Source organism: Anomalospiza imberbis, chromosome Z, assembly GCF_031753505.1.
Source record: "Anomalospiza imberbis isolate Cuckoo-Finch-1a 21T00152 chromosome Z, ASM3175350v1, whole genome shotgun sequence".
Classification (NCBI taxonomy): Eukaryota; Metazoa; Chordata; class Aves; order Passeriformes; family Viduidae; genus Anomalospiza; species Anomalospiza imberbis.
The window spans coordinates 72287610-72306758 of NC_089721.1; the positions used below are offsets into that span (position 1 = coordinate 72287610).

At 47.9% G+C, this 19149-nt stretch overlaps 1 protein-coding gene across 9 annotated transcripts in view; it reads right to left on the bottom strand.

Annotated features, from left to right (window-relative positions):
* Positions 1-16405, bottom strand: part of VCAN (versican) — a 98437-nt gene extending 82032 nt beyond the window's left edge. The window contains exons 1-3 of one of the 9 annotated variants that reach the window (XM_068176472.1): positions 16123-16405; positions 7934-8009; positions 2859-3230 (exon numbers count right to left, since the gene is read on the bottom strand). In XM_068176472.1, the coding sequence (XP_068032573.1) occupies positions 2859-3230; positions 7934-8003 (442 nt within the window). In that variant the 5' untranslated portion in view covers positions 8004-8009; positions 16123-16405. Of the gene's footprint in view, positions 1-2858; positions 3231-7933; positions 8010-9436; positions 9595-10168; positions 10191-12188; positions 12269-16122 lie in introns of those variants that run through there. The other 8 variants (XM_068176464.1, XM_068176473.1, XM_068176470.1 and 5 more) reach the window with 8 other exon arrangements.
* Between the last annotated feature and the right edge of the window lie 2744 nt (positions 16406-19149).

Consider the following 19149-nt stretch of genomic DNA (forward strand, 5'->3'; position numbering starts at 1 on the left):
ACAGTGTGTTCAATAGTAGTTCTGTATTCCCAGCATACCTAAAGGAGAGAAATGGCAATTACAGTAATTTTATTCAAGTTATCTTTCCCAGCTATCTATTATGCTACAAAGGTTAATTTGAAAAACAAGCAGGCCAGCTGTATAATCTTATCTTCCTGGCTTCATTGATACTGCATTATGCTTTTTATTTGAAAGTTTAAAATTAGGGAGTGTCTATAAAACAAATAGAGACCCTGAAAATACCTAAAAAAACATGTCTTGAATTGGTTTAAAAATACCCAAAGAAGCATAAAAAAAAACCCCAAACCATAAATTCATCATAATGGCAAAGGAGAACTTACATCTGTTTCATCAGAACTCTGCCGAAAAGTTTTGGCCTACTTAATTTTAGCATAAAATGAGCAGAATAAAAGAACTGGTGATAATTTTACCAGAGCTCCAGCAGCCCCGGCTCCACCCAGGAGAGCTGACCAAAGCACAGTGCTGAACCAGGCTATCTCTCAGCTCTGGAATTAGCTCAGTTAATGTGGAAATCTCCCTGCACCCCAGTGAGAACAGGATGAACAAAGCGGAAGAACAGTCTCCTCAAGTGGTGTCACTTTGGGGTGCAGGTTCAAAAAGAAACAGCAGAGGAAATTTGTGTTCGGGACTAATGGCTTTTTTGGGTTTATTAATAAAAGCTGAAATCACAAATAACCATAAAGAATAGAGCAGAAGATTTGAGCAGCAACATTCACATGAAGCTCTTATGAGTCTAATAAATGCCATTTGTTTACATAATGGAGAAAACAGAATGGATGGCGCAAATGACGGTCTAGCAAACCAATTTTCCACCTGGATCAAGATTTAGTTTTTTTCCTCTCCTGAAATTCTGACATTAAAGCAGTCGTGGAAAAGAACAGTTGCAGAAAGAAAATGGAGTCTGTGAAGTTTTCATTGAGGTAAAATCATAAATCTAATCACTTCAACACTTTGCAGGGTTTTTGCAGGAGCAGCAACTACAAAAGCTACAGTAACACCATAAATCATCTGATATTTTATTGTCATAAACATCTGCAGCTCCTGGATATAGATGTGTAGTCAAGGGAACACTTGAAAAGGGGTAAGGAATACCAGGTACACTCGTTATGAAAAGTAATGTTCAAACCAGAATTTCTTTTGCTTTTATCATTAGGACCTACCAGTTTATGAAGTTATGCAGACATTAATGGCTACACTGATTTATTGTATTTCCAAATTAAGGCCACACCTTCGAATCCTTTCATCGAAGCAACTCCAACAGACTGTTCACATTAGGTTAGGCCAATTGGAAGAACAATACAGTATTAAGCTCTCCAAAAAAGCCTTAGCCAAAGCCATGATTTTCACAGCAGATATGAATGTTTGCTTTGGGATTCATTCACCTGAGTAAATACTGAACTTCCAAAAAACACCAAGCTACAAAGGAGTGTGCAAGGCAGGGCCCAAAGCAAGGCTCCTACGAGAACAATTTCCTCAAATGGCTCCTACAAGGAGATCCATCCACACAGCTCAGTGTTGTTCTAAGCACAGGCAGAAGCCTGGGTCCAGAGCGTGCCAGGGCATGGCACAGAGCCTGGGTTAATGCCCTGCCTTTCAGCACAGCCTGTTAGGCCAGGCTCAGTGCCAGCCCGATGGGCTCTGAAGCAGTCTCTGCGCTCTCTCCACGAATGGGTTCCGAGGGGAGAAACACCCACACTTCACAGGCTGCTTTGGCCACTCACTCTTTTGCTGTGCTTAAACCCATGGAGCACTCCAGGCTGGGACAGAGGGGCTGGAAAGCTGGGACAGGCCCTGGGGGTGCTGTGACAGCAGCTGGACACGAGCCCAGGGTGCCCAGGTGGCCAAGAGGCCGATGGCCCCTGGGCTGTGCCAGGGGCAGCTCTGGGCCCCGCACACAGGGAATGGAGGGGCTGGAGCGTGGCCAGAGAGGGGAACGGAGCTGGGGAAGGGAATGGAGCCCCAGGAGAGGCTGAGGGAGCTGGGAAGGGGCTCAGCCTGGAGAAAAGGAGGCTCAGGAGGGACCTTGTGGCTCTGCACAGCTCCTGACAGGAGGGGACAGCCAGGGGGGTCGGGCTGTGCTCCAGGGAACAGGGACAGGAGGAGAGGGAACGGCCTCAGGCTGGGCCAGGGCAGGTTCAGTGTGCACATCAGGAAATGGTGTACTTCACTGAAAGGGTGGTCAGACATTGAAATACACTTCCCAGGGAAGTGGGGGTGTCGTCAGTCCTGGGAGAGTTCCAGAAATGCTTGAATATAAGATATGGGACCTGAGTGAGTAGTGAACATGGCAGTGCTGGGTTAATGTTTGCACTTGATAATCTTAGATGTCTTCTCCAATGTCAACAGTTCTGAAACACCGTCTCTTCTGTCTCTCAACACATAGACTTCTCCCTCTCAAAATTTTGGAGGCTATTTCCTAATACAGACAGCTAGCAAACTGTTACGACTGCCTGCTCCACATTTAGCAAACACCTCCCTGCTTCTTTTCTTGCAGCTTCTCACAGATGAATTTTCCCTCTGCCCATCCAAAATTTATTACTGGGCAAAAATAAGCACTTCCTTCATGCTTGATGATCCATTCCCAGAAAGAGTGGCTCCCACTTTTGGTGGCATAGTTTGGGTCATCAAGACAGGCCAACCACAGCTTCAGTGGCTTCTTTTCATTCTAAATTTTCATCCTTTCCATTATGATGGAAAGTTGCTTCTTTTCACCCTACTCCAAGAGCAAAACGCTAAAGACACTCCTTTAAATCCTCTCTAGTTTTGTGTTAATTACCAAGTTTTGCTGTTTTAACTGGAATCACAGGTGGCTAGGAATGAAACAGACAAATCCTTACCCTCAACAGCCAGAGAGACGATGCCCTGCGTGTCCTCCACTCCGTACATGACGTCGCAGCGATAGACCCCGGCGTCGCTGGCGCGCAGCTTGGAGAAGGTCAGCGAGGCATCCCCGGTCTCCTCGGAATGGCTGGGGACAGACACCCTGTCCTTGTAACTCTGGCCTATTTTGATGTTGCCATTTTGGGCCACCAGGACTGTGGTTTCCTTGGCGTCCTTCCCGCTTTTGTCCAGTTCCACCTTGGACCATTTGATCCGGAGATACTCGGCAGCGTAGCTGGAGGATACGGTGGGTGTGGTTGAAAAGAAGCATGGTAGGACTGAAGTTCCAGAGAGAGATCCCTTGACCAGGGTTTTTTTTTCTGCTTTGACTAGAAAAAGAAGAGAGAGCGAGGAGAGAGGAGAAATCACATTAGTGTAACAGCAAAATCAGAAACAGATATATTTCATTGTTAAATAATGATTCACTAATGCAAAGCCTGAAATCCATGAACCTCAGCTGATTTGTAACAGGACTGGGGACTACAAGCTTAAAAAGAGTTTGTATCAATCTTGGTACATCTTCAGCTGATGATGCAGCACATTTCTCTTTGGGAAAATTTCATTCTGACTTATTTTTTCCATTTGTTATGGTCATCGAGTAATTAACTTTGGGAAACTGGTCTGAAATTTTAGGTGACAGATGAACTGTAAGAGCAGTTTCTTCAATTCACAGGAGGAAGACCACTCTGAGTGAAAAATTATGAGTTACCTCAGTGGTCAAAACCCTGAGTGCAGGGGAGATGCTGGAGTTCAAACTTGCCTTGTTTCACAGCAGCTGTTCCCATTCTCAGAAGGAAACACAGCCCATGGCTTTGCACCCCTGTCACCCCTGACCCCACTGTTCTCTCAGGGGTTAAATCTTTTTATTGCACACGTGCTGAAACAAAAGCCTTTCCAGTGAGAGTCTCCCAAATAGTCACTCTTTCAAAGTTGTTTCCTTGTAGCCTCAGGGCTTTTAACACATCGAATAAATGAAATATTTCAGGATGTAAAAGCAAAGGAAGAAGTAAAGCACACAGAAAGTCCCTACTTGGCTCAGACTTGACATGATCAGGACTTTTATCATTTTTTATGTCATCTCCAGCTGCAAACATTTCACAGTGAAATGCTTCCATCTGACAATATCCTGAGGGGGACGTTGACTACTGTTCATCCAAGCTGCACGCTGCGACTGAAGAAAGGGTTTCTGATGGATTTGCCTTTTTTATGTGATGTTGTTTCATCACACATAATGGCTTAATGAAGATTAAAAGCTGATGCACAACAGTAACTATTTTACCTCTTTCACAGTCCTTCACTAACATTTTTGAAAGGCAGAATGGTCATCACTATTTTGAAGGGAGCTGGGATTTATAAAGTTTAGAAATATAATAACTTTATAATAGCCATCAACAGAGTGATACATGAAACAGGAGACACCATCACATGAAAATTATCTTTTTATCTATGATAAAAAATATAATCTCTCCATAAAGAGTAGAAGACTGGAGGGTAGGATGGAAGGGTGGGCAGAGGGAGAGAATTAAAGAAGAGGAGCAATAAAAGAAGAGAAAAAAAAAGGAGGGGAATAAAAAAATTTTAAAAAGAAGAAAGAAAACAGAAAAAAGAAACAGGGGAAGAAAGGAAAATGGAAGAAAAAAGGAAAGTTGCTCATTAACCTGCTTATTTTTAACAGAGACAGATGATTTTCCACAGGACAAAGTCTTAATGGTATTATCTAAACAGGTTCAATACAAGCATCATCAGCTTAATGCCCAAGCATTTTAATAATAAAGTACTAGCCAGAAAAAGAGACAAATGGACTGACAGGGAAGACACAGAATTCTGAATGGAAGTTCTCAGATCCTTTCCATCCATGCCTACCAAACTAGAATTCCTTGGACACACAACTCAGATAGAGTCAAGATGATGGTATCAAAACTGATGAAACCAGAGATCTTTTTTGTTGCCTTTATTTTCTTGAAACTTCACAGAGTTGCGGTGGCTGGAGATAAAGAAACAGTATGAATTCTCACTTCTATCAGTTGTGATGGAATTACTGCCAAATTTCACAGGTGGGAGATTAAAATCAGTCTCAAAATATTTAGAATTTATGATGATCTCTTGTCATCTATACACCTTACAGGAACTTTCTTCTTAATTGAAGAATGACTAAATTATAATTATACTGACTGACAGAATTATAATAAACTTTGTAAGAACACTGTTTATGATTATGAGTGATCTGGAATACCAGCACTGAACCCTGAGGAAATTTCCTTCCTTGAAAATTTGTGTCTTCACATCAGCCAGCTGGAAGCCTTGGCAAACAACACATATCATCCTGATATGAAAACTAGATCCAGCCTAAACTGTGCTACTTCCCAGAACAGAAGATTCTGTGTAGCTGCAGTTCTGCCCGATTTCAGAAGGCATTATATCACACTTTATAAAAAACTATTTGTTGTGGTGAGGTGAGGGAAAGAGAAGGAGAAGACAAGAAGAAGGAGGAGGAGGAAGAGGAAAAAGAGGAAGAGGAGAAGGAGAAAGGAGGAGGAAGAAGTTTTTCCCTACAGAAAAAGAAAATATTTGACCAGCATAATACAAGATTAAGCGATGTTCCTGCACAGTTCCAAAAAGCTCGATTTCTTGCAACACTCCTAATTAGTCTAGCAGAATTTACTGACCAATGCAGAAACTATCAGTATATCATATTAATCCATATAACCCTTTTTTTATCTCCTTTAGCATTTTTGCTAAGCTTATATTCCATATCAGCCCCTATCAATGGCATGTGACAGACCAAAGACACATAGTTGGATGTCTTCCTTTTGAGGTGGGAAGAAAGGAATTCTTGCCTGAGAGCAAAGTCTCTTTCTCCAAAATGTGTACACTTGTTCCGTGGTAAATGTTACAAAATTCTTAAAGTAGGAGTCTAGGTAATTTTTAAAAAGGACAGAATTCTGCCCTTCTGTATCGCATTAACCACAATTACCAGGGCAATAGGTCTGCAGTGGACAAGGAGTCTGAAGAACAGAGCGCCTTGCATGGTGTGACACTGCTTAGAGGAGTGAATTTGCCACATAATTGGGTTTAGCTGAACAGAATGTTTCTACTGACTATGCAGATAAATCCCACATGCCTAAAGAATAAAATATTCTATTTATTTTTAGCTAAATTTATGAGAAAGGAAAAAAAAAATGTTGCATCTCATTTTTCAGTTCATCAACAACCTGCTGGGACATATGGTATATTGCCCTGTCTAGCAGCAGAAATAAAAAGGATCAGTGAAATTGTGTGTTCTGTCAATCCAGCTACTAGCACTGATCCTAGGAGAAGCCTTTTGAGTGAAACTTGTAGGAAACACTGAAAGGTAATGGACTGAGACCCAACAATGACCTGAGTTCTTTACTAGGTGGTTTGGGGTCTGAGCAAGCAGAATAAGAGAAGGACACACAGGGTGATGAAGAATTAATTTTATAGTCTGCAAAACACTCACAAGGAGCCAGGCAAATGTAAATCTCAGCTGCAGAACTCAACATAACACTACAAATGGCCACCCAAAACAGGTGGGAAAAACTCCGGTGTTGATTATAACCACAAGGTCCAGCTTGTAAACCACAATAGTGACAAGCTGGGAATTAGTGTTTCACAAAAGATTTAAAGGCTTCAATTTTAAATCCAAACTAAGGATTCAAAAATAAAATGTTGAAACATAAGGTAGTTATCTTTCAAAACGCTGAGATAAGTTTTATTTTTAGAGCATTTAAAAAAAAACCCATAAAGATTGTGTGCAGTCTTCTAACATTCATTATCAAAAATATTATTTCATCGACCTTTCTATAAAAGATAAGGATATAAGTTGATCCCACAGATTCTTTGGGATCATGAATTAGATCAACTCATGAAACAGAAAATTTTTTTAATCCTTGTCCTCCTCACCATGGCCATAGTTTGAAAATGGTTAAGATTCTGTAGGCCAAAAGAATGGGCCCTCACTTAAAAAGTAACCTGCACAAAGTTCACAGAGTGTTCTAGGAACATCAGGATCTTTCTGAATTTCTTAAAAAAAATTTGGACAAATAAGGATGGATCACAACCTGACCTACATTCCAAATAATGGGACATTCATAAAAATCTCCCAAGTACCAAAAATCCCACTCTGGAGATAAATTACATTTATGATGTAATAAAAGGTGGAGTAAGTGAGAGGACATGTAAAGATGCCATCCCACAATCTACTACTCCAAGGATCCATGCGACACTTCCCCACTTAGAGTGCTGTCCTCTCAATCCCTGTATCCCTGAATTCTGCATTTGTGCAAGGCAGTGAGTCAGGTCTGTGGTCTGATCCAGACCTTTCTTCCTTGTAGCCAAACTAAATCTGTTATCCTTTTTTTTTTTTTTTTTTTTAATGTGTTCCACTAATGAACCAGTCCTTTTATTTATCATTCAGGACTACCTAAACATGTTACTAGCAGCAGTGTTCCAGCTAGGTGGGAAAAAAAAAAAAAGTAGTAAATTTGATTTTCCCAAAGGCTGAAATCAGTCTGAGGAGTACCTGGAAAGAAGGGGGAAAGAAAATAAAGAAAAATCTTGCTTTGAGACTTGGGAAAGCTGCTTTCCCAATTTTGTGAGTCTGCAGCAGCTGTTGGGATATTTTCCATACTGAACGCCTGACCTAAACTTTCAAATAACTGGGCAACCACACATGGATACATACTTCAGTTTTAGCATGTAATCACCAAGAGAGGCAGTAAGAGCTCCTTCCTTTCCACCCAAACCTGCAGCTGCCCTAACACCTCCTTATTCGAGACCCCAGCAGCCAAGGGGTCCAGGCCTAGCTTAGCTCATGGCAGCCCAAGCACAACAGAAATAAATCATTAATGCCTTGAGGAGGACACAGAAACAAAATTAGTGACATGGTGCAGCATGGCAGAGGCAAAGAAAGACAATTTCCTCAGTTTGGGCTGTTTCTTCAGTCCTGTGAAATGCCCTACCAATTAGACCACTAAATTAATTTAAATTAAATGTTCTATGTACATAAACTTACCTTTAGGTAGCATATATGTTATAACTAACGTAGAGTACATCCATAAGATACTTTTTATACTTAACAACATCTTGACCTAGAAATGAAGAACAAAGGAGTAAGTAGTTAGTATTGCACTGTGTCCCTAGCAAATGTTGTAGCTCAGCACATCAATATTTGTCACTGCTATCAGAAGCAGTCCTTCCTGTTTTCAGGGCATCTTCATTTAGCAATTTATGGTGGAGATTTGTTATAATGACCATGTGTCTTCAAGAAATACAGATTTAAAATGGGTTTCAGGTTGTTGAGTCCTGAGTGATGCTCTGACATGTCAGTTCCCTCTCACTTTCCTTTAAAGGCTCCACCTTCCAGCAGCTGGAATGGTCTTCACGTGTATCATACGTACACAATAATAAATTGCATGTTCACAACATTATTTCTCAGTTTTCGTTTCAGTTCACAGTTACACATGTTGAACCTGTAAACATCCCCAAATTTGCAAAAGCATTGCAAGACACACAAACATCAATGACTGCAAAGGGTTTATAAATAGTCCCTCATCCATACAGTTACATGTATGTGCTATGAACACCCCAACATAAGAAATTACTTTCAGCAGCAGTTTGTCAAAAAATTTTTATCACTACCTTGATTTTCCTGATCTTGCTGCAAAATCTGCTACCTGAGCTCTTCACTTGGACAAGCAACCAAGCTGACAGTTTTTTCCTGCTCAAGAGAGCTTGCAGTTGAACTGACTTAAGGATCAGTGGAGAGATTTAATAGATATGTACCTGTCTGTGTTTTAACTACAGAACCTGCACTGCACACGTGTACAATTTGAAACTTCCACTTTTAAAAACTCCACAGGCTGCACTGAACGTGACAGCAAAGACACACGGAGAGGCAGCTTCAGAAAACTCCTGGTGACGTGTTCAACCTCAGGACAGTTCTCTCCACAGCTCACAGCTGCAGCCCAAACTCCACAGGAGTCTGTGTGAACTGGCACACATCCTGTAATGTCTGAACAGCACGGGAAAGACGCAAAACATCTCCAACCAAGCCTTTCCAGTGAGGCAAATTAAAAATTCCCACCCAATAGGGCTGAAAACCCCAGAGCCTTTCATTCCCTCTACATGGATGGCCAGAGCCAACTGGTTGCACTGGGAAACTTGTGCTACAACCTATTCCCTGGGCGTGGAGGGAGAAATGCAGCTGCTTTCCACAGAGCAGGCTGCATGCTGCCAAGGACGCCCCATCTCTGCTGCAGCCATTCAGGACAGCTAAGTGTAAAGTGTGATATCACTTATTTTGCAACGTGGACTTCATGGAATTTGCACTTTTCACAACTGAGTCCCAAACTAGAACCAGGACTTCCTTCCATTTAAGCCCTACATGCCATAAAACTTCTTCTGAAGACCCTAACACCTATCCCCAACACCACTCAGCCAGACTTTTATCTCCTCCTACATTTACACAAACAAAGCTGCATGTGAAGAAAACAAAAGTGACTTTTTATTATCTAACTTTACAATTCTATACTGTGCCCTGGCGCAAACTCCCTGTAGAAGGCTGTTGTGAGTGAGGAGGTTGCACAAGATCAGAGCTGCAGACATCCAAATCCTTTGAATGCAATGGATCAGCTCTGAAATACAGTCACATGCTTCCTTAGATAAACACTTAAATCCTCATTATTACACAACAATTAAAAGGAAAAGTGATGTCAGTCTGAGCCTACAGATGTGCAGAAGGACCTTCAAGCAACCCTTGTATCCCAAAAATGCTGGAAGCCTCAGGCACGAAAACCACTCCAGGGAAGTTCCTTTGGTAACACAAGAGCTCTGATGACAGCATGAAAAGAAGACTGACTGGAAGAATTCTTCACCTTCCAAGGTGCTGAGTGAAGGACCTGCCAGACAAAGTTCTGGCCCCTGTGAGAGCTGAGTGGCTCCAGACCTTCTGAGAAGTTCTGCCCACATGTGCTCCCGTGCGTCACACACTGGCTGCATCCACAGTGAAGCCAAGGTCCAGAACAGAATGTTTACAAGTTTAGCTCTCCATGTTTACCCATAAGTTTTATCCCCCTCCTTCCCCTAAAGGCAGCCTTGCCTTCTGGGACCAGAATCAAGGGAATCAAAGAAACCTGACAAGAAAAAGAAGAAAAGTATTTTCTTTTTCCCAGCAATGAGGGTGTTGTACCTAAACAGAGCTGGTTGCATTTTGCACCTGGCCCAATTCCCTGGCTCTGACCTGGCATACCTGGGTGCCTGGCACGTGTCAGTGGAAGCCTGTTGCCCTTGGAAGTTCATTGCAATTGCTGTCATAACACAACTGCTTCCATGTTTGGTAAGAACACAAACCCTGCTGCTATGCTTCCAGTCACCAAACACACTCACAGGGACAGATGAAAACAGAAAGGCAACTGTGGAAGGGCAATTTTCAAGGAATCCATTGGAACAGAAGAGAACATTCCTGGATGTGAAGGCTCCTAGCCTTTTACTGAGTAGAGCAGGAATTACACCTGCTGCACCAAGGGCTTGGATAGCTCCAAAAAATTACACTGTTTGAGCACAAAGCTTAATATGATACACTTGCCAAAAATCCCTACCTGACTCTTGGAAAACCACTTCCTGACTTTTTATAAAATCTTATTTATCCTGAAATGCTCACTCAAGCAATGAAAACCCTGGGGAGAATGGTCTGATTTTCAGCCCTAAGGGTCAGGAGTGTGACTCCCACACAACCCTCCACACCTGAGGGTTGGTTTTCATGCTCCAGGCCTTGGGGGGTTCCCATAAACAACTCCTGGTTTGCCCAGTGCTGCTCCACTCCAGCTGCCAGAATTAAACGTGCAATTACCCCAGCCACCTTCTCCAAACATGCAGACCATAACAGCAGCACCTTGCTCAGCCCCACAGGGCAGCCTGGCTCAGGAGGAGACAGAGCTCTGCAAGACCTGGTGCCAAAAATCCTCCTCAGGACCCACAGGTGAGGCAGAGGTTGCTGCTTACACCTCACCCCTACTCCCGCCCACGTCTCCAGGCTCTTGGATGTGATTGCTCCTGCCCTTCTGCTGGCAGAGGCTGCAGCGGACTGCACTCTCACAGAACTAAACCCCTGCTCTAAAACAGGTTTGTCTTTCCCATTCCTGCACTCTACAGTTCACAGACGTTTGCTGTCTGGCTGCTGTACTGCCCCTAAGTCCATTGCAATTAGCCAAAATCCATCTAACTATACCTTTTTCCACAAGATTTTTTTTTTTCCCCTTGGTGTCACTACACCCATAGTAAAAGAAATCCATAACACAGTGAGCAAATCTTGCCAACTCAAGCTGCAAGACTTGAGTAAGTGTTTAATTTCCACCTTCTGCTAAAAAAGTACCTCACTTGACGTGACCAAACTTGGGTTGCCTGCTGGCTGGTTTCCAACTGGGCTGATCCATTTTATTAGGAGCTACTACAGGCAGATGGATCTACAGTAGGAATTTGTGTTACATTTCTAAACGGGATGCAGCCTTGAGTGAAGCATCTTCTAACCTATAGATGCAAAACTCCTGGACAAGCTTCACATCTTTAAAAACCAGCAGTAGGTGTTCTCCCTGTGGGGAAAGAGCACAGCTCCTATTTTTGCAGGCGCTGCTACCTTCCCTTACTACAGCAAAAACTCATAGGAGCAGTAAGTTCTGACCAAATTCCAGCTTGTGTTTAGTTTGCAATGTAAGCTTGATCTCACACCAATGCTATTTTAATTTAACCAGATGAGAGAACATCATGCCTCTCTTTCTGTTTAAAACTTCAGGTTCAGAGAGTGAATTGTCCTGGTGTGGAAGAGACTAAAGCTTACAATCCAAAAATACTCCTGGTTTCTCTGAAGCTGAGACGATGAGGAATTTGCCATATTAGCCATTTTCATAGACGTAACAATGTCTCTAGAACCTGCAATTTCTCAGGTCACACTGAGTCTGGGTCTGCTGCAGACGTGCTCTACAGCTGCATTGTGAAATCTGGATATGTTCCTGAAACACGTACAAAGCAGCCTCTGCCCATCTGACCCTCATAGTGAAAGTCAGAATGACATAAAATATTAAAAGAAAAAGAAAAGGGAAAAAAAAAAAAAAAAAAAAAAAAAAAAAAAAAAAAAGGGTGGGACCCAACAGAACCCAGCACTAAAGAGAAGGAAGGCTGCTCATTCTAATGGGTTAAACAGTAAATAACAGTTTCACGTGGAACCCCAAAAAGCTGGAAATGACCAATCGCAGTCATAGCACATCCCTTCCCACCTTCCAAGCTCTGAAAGCTTCATAGGTGCCATCCTTCCTCAAAGGCACACATTCTGCACTGTCTTTTATTTCGCAGTCCTTTGATCCTGGTACTGTTAATTGCTGCCATGTACCCACCTCACCATCAGCGCTGCCTTATTAACTTTGCCAGCCTCACCACCTCTCTGCCACGTGATGAATTAGCCCACTGTGCCGACACATCAGCCTCCACCTGATTCACCAGTGGCCCCTGCTTGGCCCGTCATCCCTTTGGAAAACCTTCCCAAGGCCTCGGAGAAGGTCTTTGGGGGGTCTGCATCACCTCCTCCTCATCACCTCCAGCAGCTGTGGGGGGGAACTCCTCCAGGCTGAGTCCTTGCGGCGCTGCCTGCAGGCTGGAGCGCAGACAGGAGCAGTGACCAGAGCACAGCGTGTTCTGGCGCTCCTGGCTGCAGCAGCCGCTGCCTCGGGACATCCCTCACAGCCCCGCGCTTGTATGCCAGGAGCAGCTCCAGGCTCTGGGACAGCCACGCAGAGACACAGTGGAAAACTGCCAGAGGCAGTGCGTGGACGAGCAGTGAGCACACCCTGCTCCTTCTGCATCATCCCAGCTCCACCTTGTCGCTCCTGCCTTCCAGAAGCAATGAATATCCTGAGCTGGACGCACAGGGATCACCAAGTCCAGCTGCTAGTCCCGCACAGGACACTCTGACAAGCCTACCCCGTGCCTGAAAGCATTGCCCAGACACCTCTGTCAGGCTTGGTTCCAGGAGACATGAGGGCCTCTCCTGCCCACCTCTCTTAAGCGCCCACACTGCTGAAGGGAAGCATGAGATGGAAATTATGTCACTCATGGCACCCACAGGTGTAACCCTGCACTGCCATCGTGGGAGCCCCCTGTGGGCTCCAGCAGGGCTTCCTCAGCACTTCTTGGGGTTCACCCAGTGTCACTGCTGGGCACAAGGACGGCTGTGGGTGCCCTCAGCTCGCTCTGCCATCCCCACAGCCCCGGCCCCACCTCACAGCCCGAGCCCAGGCACAGAGGGGCTGCCCAGAGTCGGAAACGTGCCAGTCCCACCCCGCTGTCCCGCGCTGCGCATCGGGCACTGCCTGCTCCTGGGCCACAGCACCACAGACTCACAGAAAGGTTTGGGTTGGAAGGGACCCTAAATATCACCCAGTGCCAGCCCTGCCACGGCAGGGACACCTTCCACTGCGCCAGGCTGCTCCCAGCCCCAGTGGTGGGCACTGCCAGGGATCCAGGGGCAGCCCCAGCTGCTCTGGGCACCCTGTGCCAGGGCCTGCCCACCCTGCCAGGGAACAATTCCTGATTGCCAGTGTCCCATCCAGCCCTGCCCTGTGGCCCTGGGAGCCGTTCCCTGTGTCCCGTCCCTCCAGCCCTCGGCAATTGTCTCTCTCCATCTTTCCTGCAGCCCCTCCAGGCCCTGCAAGGCCACCCTGAGCTCAGCCCAAAGCTTCTCCTGCCCAGGTGAGCAATGGCAGCTGTGCCAGCCTTTCCTGCCGGCAGAGCTGCTGCGTCCCTCTGCTCATCCTGGAGCCTCCTCTGGACCCACTTCTTGTGCAGCAGACTCCCAGGGTTGCTGGAACAGCGCAGACAGCGGCTTTTATCGAGGGGGTGTTGCGTATTTTAAATCATTTTATTACGGCGGTGATCTGGGGCGGGGTGGGGGGGTTGGCCTTTTTCTCCCCTCACGGTGACGGGCCCGGAGCCCTCTGGCGGGAAACCGGCGGCCGCGGGGGCTGCCATACCGCCGCTCGCCGCCCGGGGGCGCCGCGGGGCCGCCGCGCCCGCCCCGTTCCTCGACAGCGGCCGCGCCCCCGGGCCGGCAGCGGGCCCACGACCCCAAACCTGGGCCGAACCCGCGGCCCCGAAACGGAACCGAGCCCGCCACCCCAAAAGCGGCACTCGACCCGCGGCCCCCGGCGGGCACGCCACGCGGAGAGCCCCCTAAAGCCCAGCCCTGCCACGGCCTCCCCCCGCCGCGGCAGCGCGGGACCGCGCCCGCCCCGTCCCGGGCTCGCTGCGCTCCGCTCCCTGTGGGGGAGGAAACTTCCCCTTTCGCTCGGGCCGAAAGGCCAAAAAAAGAGAAAAGGATTAAATAGAAGAGGCACGGAAATAAAGGCAATCCCTGAAGCCGCCCAGCATTTACGCTCGCCCATTCCGGGATGGATTTTGGGTTGGTGTTTTGTTTTTTGCGGGTTTGTTTTTTTTTTTTTCTTTTTTTTTTTTTGGGTGGGTTTTTTTTTTTTTTTCGGGTTTTTTGGGTTTTTTTTTGCAGAGCGTTTCGACGCTCACGCCTCAGTTAACAAAAAAAATGGATAGAAAAGGGGAGGGGAGGGTGGAGGGAGGAGGAGAAAAAGGGGGGAAAGGGGAAGGAAAGGGAAAAAAGGCAGGGAAAGGGAAAAAAGGGGAAGGGAGGGAAAAGGGAGGGACAGGGCAAAAAGGGGAAAAGAGAGGCAAAAGGAAGGAAGAGGAGGGGGGAGGAAACAAAAAGAAGGGAAAATATGAAAAAGAGGGTAAGAGAGAAGAAAAGGGGGAAAAGGAAAGGAAGGAGGGGAAAAGGGGAGGAAGGGAAAGTAGGAGAAAAAGGAGGAAGGAGGAGAATGGGGGAAAGGGAGAAAAGCTGAAGGAAGCGGGTGATAAGAAGTGAGAAGGGGAAAAGGGAGAGGGAAAAAAAAAAAAAAAAAAAAGCCATGGGGGCTTAATCCCGAGAGCCGGTGTGCAGGGAGGGAGGGAGAGGGGGCGGCCGGGAGGACGTGACCAGGGGGACAATGAGGGCCGGCCCCCGCCCGCTGCCCGCCGCCCCTTTGTGTGGGGACGGTGCCGGGGGCCGGCGGAGGCTGCCCGCGGTCCCGCTGCCGTCCCCGCACACCCACACACACCCACACACCCACACACCCACACACACACACCCGCTCCTTCCCGCCGTCGGAGCTCCCTGCCTGCCCTCCACCGTGCTCTGACTTTTCCTTTGTATCACAAAGGCGAAATCCCTGGCAGCGGAGGGGGAAGGCAAAGCCCGTGCCCCAGAGAGGGGACGTGGGTGTAAGAGGGGGGCGTTTTGCTCCACTGACCTTGCGATCCTCCTCCTCCTCCTCCTCCTCCTCCTCACCCACTGCCCCCCTTTCCGCAGAGAAAATGTGGTTCGGGGCACGCTGCTCTCCGGCTCCTCTGGAGAGATGCTGAGCACCTCAGAGCCGCTCTGCCCTGCGAGCAGCTTTCCAGGAACATCAGGGGAAGGGATTGGAGAAGAAAAGAAAAGAAAAAAAGAAAAGAAAAGGGATGTGGGGAGCACACAGGAGTGGAGGACACAGAGCGCACGCTTTTCCCAGCGCTAGAAAAGTGGTGGCCGGGGGGAAAGGTCCGTTCTCGTCGCCCCTGCCACACGGCCGCTTTGTGTACTTAGCACCCGTAAGGAACAGCTTCCTCCCGTCTCCCTCCGGAGCCCCGTCGCACGCCAAGGTGCGGCTCTACCTTCCCAACCATCCAAACCACCAGCACCGAACACTCTTCTCAGGGCTCCCACCCCGAAGTCTTCTATTCTCTAGTTTTCTTTGTTCTCCTCTTTGCACCGGTTTTTTCTCCTCTTTTTTGGTTGTTGGTGCTTTGGTGGTTTTTTTTTTTTTTTGGTTTTTTTTTGGTTTTTTTGTTTTTTTTTTCTTGGTGGGTTCCCGAGCATCCCTCCTTCTCCTCTTCCCCCGCGTGTCGTTGAACTTACCCCAGGTTGTTTAAATTCACCAATCATCGCTATTCCCTCCCGCTTAAGATTTTGCAGTTCAAACTCTTTGTTGGTGCAAGCAGTAAAACAATTGTTTTAAATCTTAGACTAGGTGTTTGCTGGCAGTCATATTATAGAAAATGGGGGGAGGGAAAAAAAAAAAAAAAAAAAAACAAACACTAAAAACCAACCCGCAATAAAAGAGTTATAGTTACCTTAAAAGGTAGCGTATTGCAGAGATAGCAAAAAAATCACAACGTGGTGGCTGGGCTAGTCCAGAGATCCCAGTGGCCGCATGAAAGAGTAAATCCCCTCGTTAGTGCTGGAAGGAGCCGGTGGTTCCGGGCTCTCCCCTTGTGCCGGAGCTCGGTGTCCCTTCCTTCGCTCGCTTCCCGCCGGCGAGCACCTGACTCCGAGCCGCGGAGCCGGGACCGAGCAGTGGGCAAAGGGAGCGAGCCTGCAAGTTCAAATGCGAGCCTCAGCCACCCATCATTATTATATCGTTGTACCGTCAGCGCTGCAGAGGAGGGGCGCTGGCTCGGGGAGAGGAGGGTTCACAAGCTCTGCGAGAGCCTCCTTGCAATTTCCAAAGCTCCCGCAGCTGCTGGGCGCAGGAGAGCCCCCAGCGCCTGCCTCCGCCGAGCGGGGCCCCCCCGCCCCCGGCCCGGCCCGGCCGCCCCCTCGGGGCTCCCTCCGGCCCCCAGACCCGGAGCGGGGACCCGCAGCCCGGTGCGGCGGGCCGGTCCCTCCGAGCTCGCCCGGAGCCCTCCGGAGTGGGGCAGGCGGGTGCGAGAGGCGCATTGTTCCCCAATTAGACAATTAACCGGGAAGAGAATGGAGAGACCTCCTCCACCCTGGCTCCCGAAGCCGGTTGAAATGGGGAAAGTGACTGGGACCGAAATGCCTTTTTCCCCTTTGCCTCCCCAGTCTCAGCGGAGGTTGCAATGAAAGAATAAATTGGTGCTGGTTCCAAACTTCCCCTGCCGATGCCAATTCACAGGCAGCCTCACATCGGCAGCCGCCCGAGCCAAGCTTCTCCACCCATGCATCTCCAGCCACTTTCTTTTTCTTTTTTTTCCTTTTTTTTTTTTTTTTTTTTTTAAGATTAGGCTCACCATTTGCTGTCCAAACCTCTCAGAGATGAAGTCATAAGCGGAACTCTAAACCACCCTTTTACAAAGGGATGTTCACCAGTTAATAAAGGGTCTGGTGTGCTCTCCAAGCAGCCCTCATCCCAAAATGTACCTATCTCAGTATGTGGGAAACATTTAAGGCACCCTCACCAAGCACAAAATGCTGGCAAGAGCCGTTCCTCTGGCGTGCTCCCTCTCAGAGAAGCAGAAGCCAGAAGTCCCCCTCCTCCAGGAAGATGTAAAGCTGGAGCCAGAAAAGAAAAGCCTGGAGAAATAGGTGTGTCTGATTGCACTGCTCTGGGCACGTTTTTGGCAGCCCCAGGTATGAACACTAGGAAGAGGCAGAAGGAGTTTTCCTTCAGCTCCTCTCGCTGTTACTATTCCAGCTGCTATGTCCCCAGAGTTACACTGACAGAGGATTTCAGACAAGCCCAAAGCCCTTGCTTCCAAAGACAGACCTCGGTGCCAAGTTGGAGGGGCGGGAGGTGGAAGAGATGACAGCCAAGCAGGGAGAAAGGGAGACCTGGAGGCTTAAGCCAGATCAGCTTTGTGTGAGCTGCGGCCTGGGTGAACGGAGCTGGAGCACTGGCTGAAAACCTTATCTCAGCTTGCAGAGCTTATTTGTTTTTCCTCCTTACACAGAGTAAATACACAATTGCTTTTTTGGGATGTTGAAGAGAGGCTTCTCTCCCGCCACTGCCACCTCCCAGCAGCACCAGTGCCCCCAGTTCCCCGTGCCTGGGTCAGACCCTGCATGGTGCGTGTGCCTCCTGGGCACTGCCACACCTAAACGCACCGGACCTGCCCCAGGCTGGGACGAGGTTTCTCAATCCTTGAAACTTTCTGAATCCTTTAAATCCTTGAAATAATGCGTCAGAAGAGTTGACAACACTCTGTTTTCAAACAGGCGCTATAAACAGTTGTGGGCACGTTTTTTGAGGGTGTTTGATGCAAATTCACGCAGAGGCTTTGCAGTTCCTGTTTTTGGTAGCCTTGCCTGCCTCGCCAGTGTCACTGCTGAGGCAGTGCACACTTCCTCTGCAGAGTGCTCTGATGAAAGGAGGATACTGACGTTGAATCTCTCCCACACTGGTTCAAACAAGCCTCTTCTGCCCCCCCGCCAGACGTAAGGGTGTTGGGTGAGACACATGGGAGGGGACACTGTTCCCTCTCCCCACACAATCTCAGCCTTCTCAGGCTGCAGACAAGCCCTCTGAAGACAAATGTGTAAGGTAGGAATCTCTCTGGCCCACTCCTTTTTCTAGGTGAAGAGGTGGGAGACCATCCTACTGCCATCTCAGCCTCTGGAAAGGAGAGCAGGACATCCCCCATGGCACTGGGTATCTCCCTTTGTCCAGACCACCCTCCAGGACAAACAAGGAGCTTCTAAATGACCAGGCACCACACCCAAGCTGCCCCTCTAGCCTTCAGTGGCCCCAAATTCCCAGCTTCACCTGTTCCTACTCTGCTCCCTGCCTTGGCTTCAGGCGGGAGGGGTGATATTTAGCAGAGCAGGAGCCACTTCTGTAGCCCTGAGCTTGCTTCTTCATCACCCCGTGACCCTTGTCCACTGGAGACTGAACAGCTGCTCCTGGCGAAGGATGGGAAGAGAAGAGGGTGACTCCGCTGCCCCTGCTCTGCTGTGGAGCATCCTCTCGCAGCTTTGGCTGCAGCAGCACAGCTCCACGAGGGGAAGCTGCAGGTTTCTGCTCCCACTGTGCTGTGCTGGTGTCCAGCTGAAGCACTGGCCGCCCCTCCAGGGGATGGGGAGGTCCTGAGTCTGGCCAGAATTCTGAACAGGGAGCAGGGCCAGGGAGCAGCGCAGCTCTCTGCCCTACAAGCACCAGCAAGAAGCAACCGGTAGTTATAGCCCGGGGCTAACCAGCCTCGGGTCGGCTCGCTGCTGGCACATCTTTTTTTATTTTTCACGATGGGAAATAAAATAGATTATTTCTTTAAAGAGAAAAGACCCTTTCAAACCCCCCCCCCCCCCCCCCCCCTTTCTTTTCCCACCCCTCCGGCTGCCGGAGCTCTGGTGGGAACCGGCCGGCCAAAGCCGCTCGGTCTCGGAGCTGGGAAGAAAGCGGAGGATGCAGAACCCACCCCCCT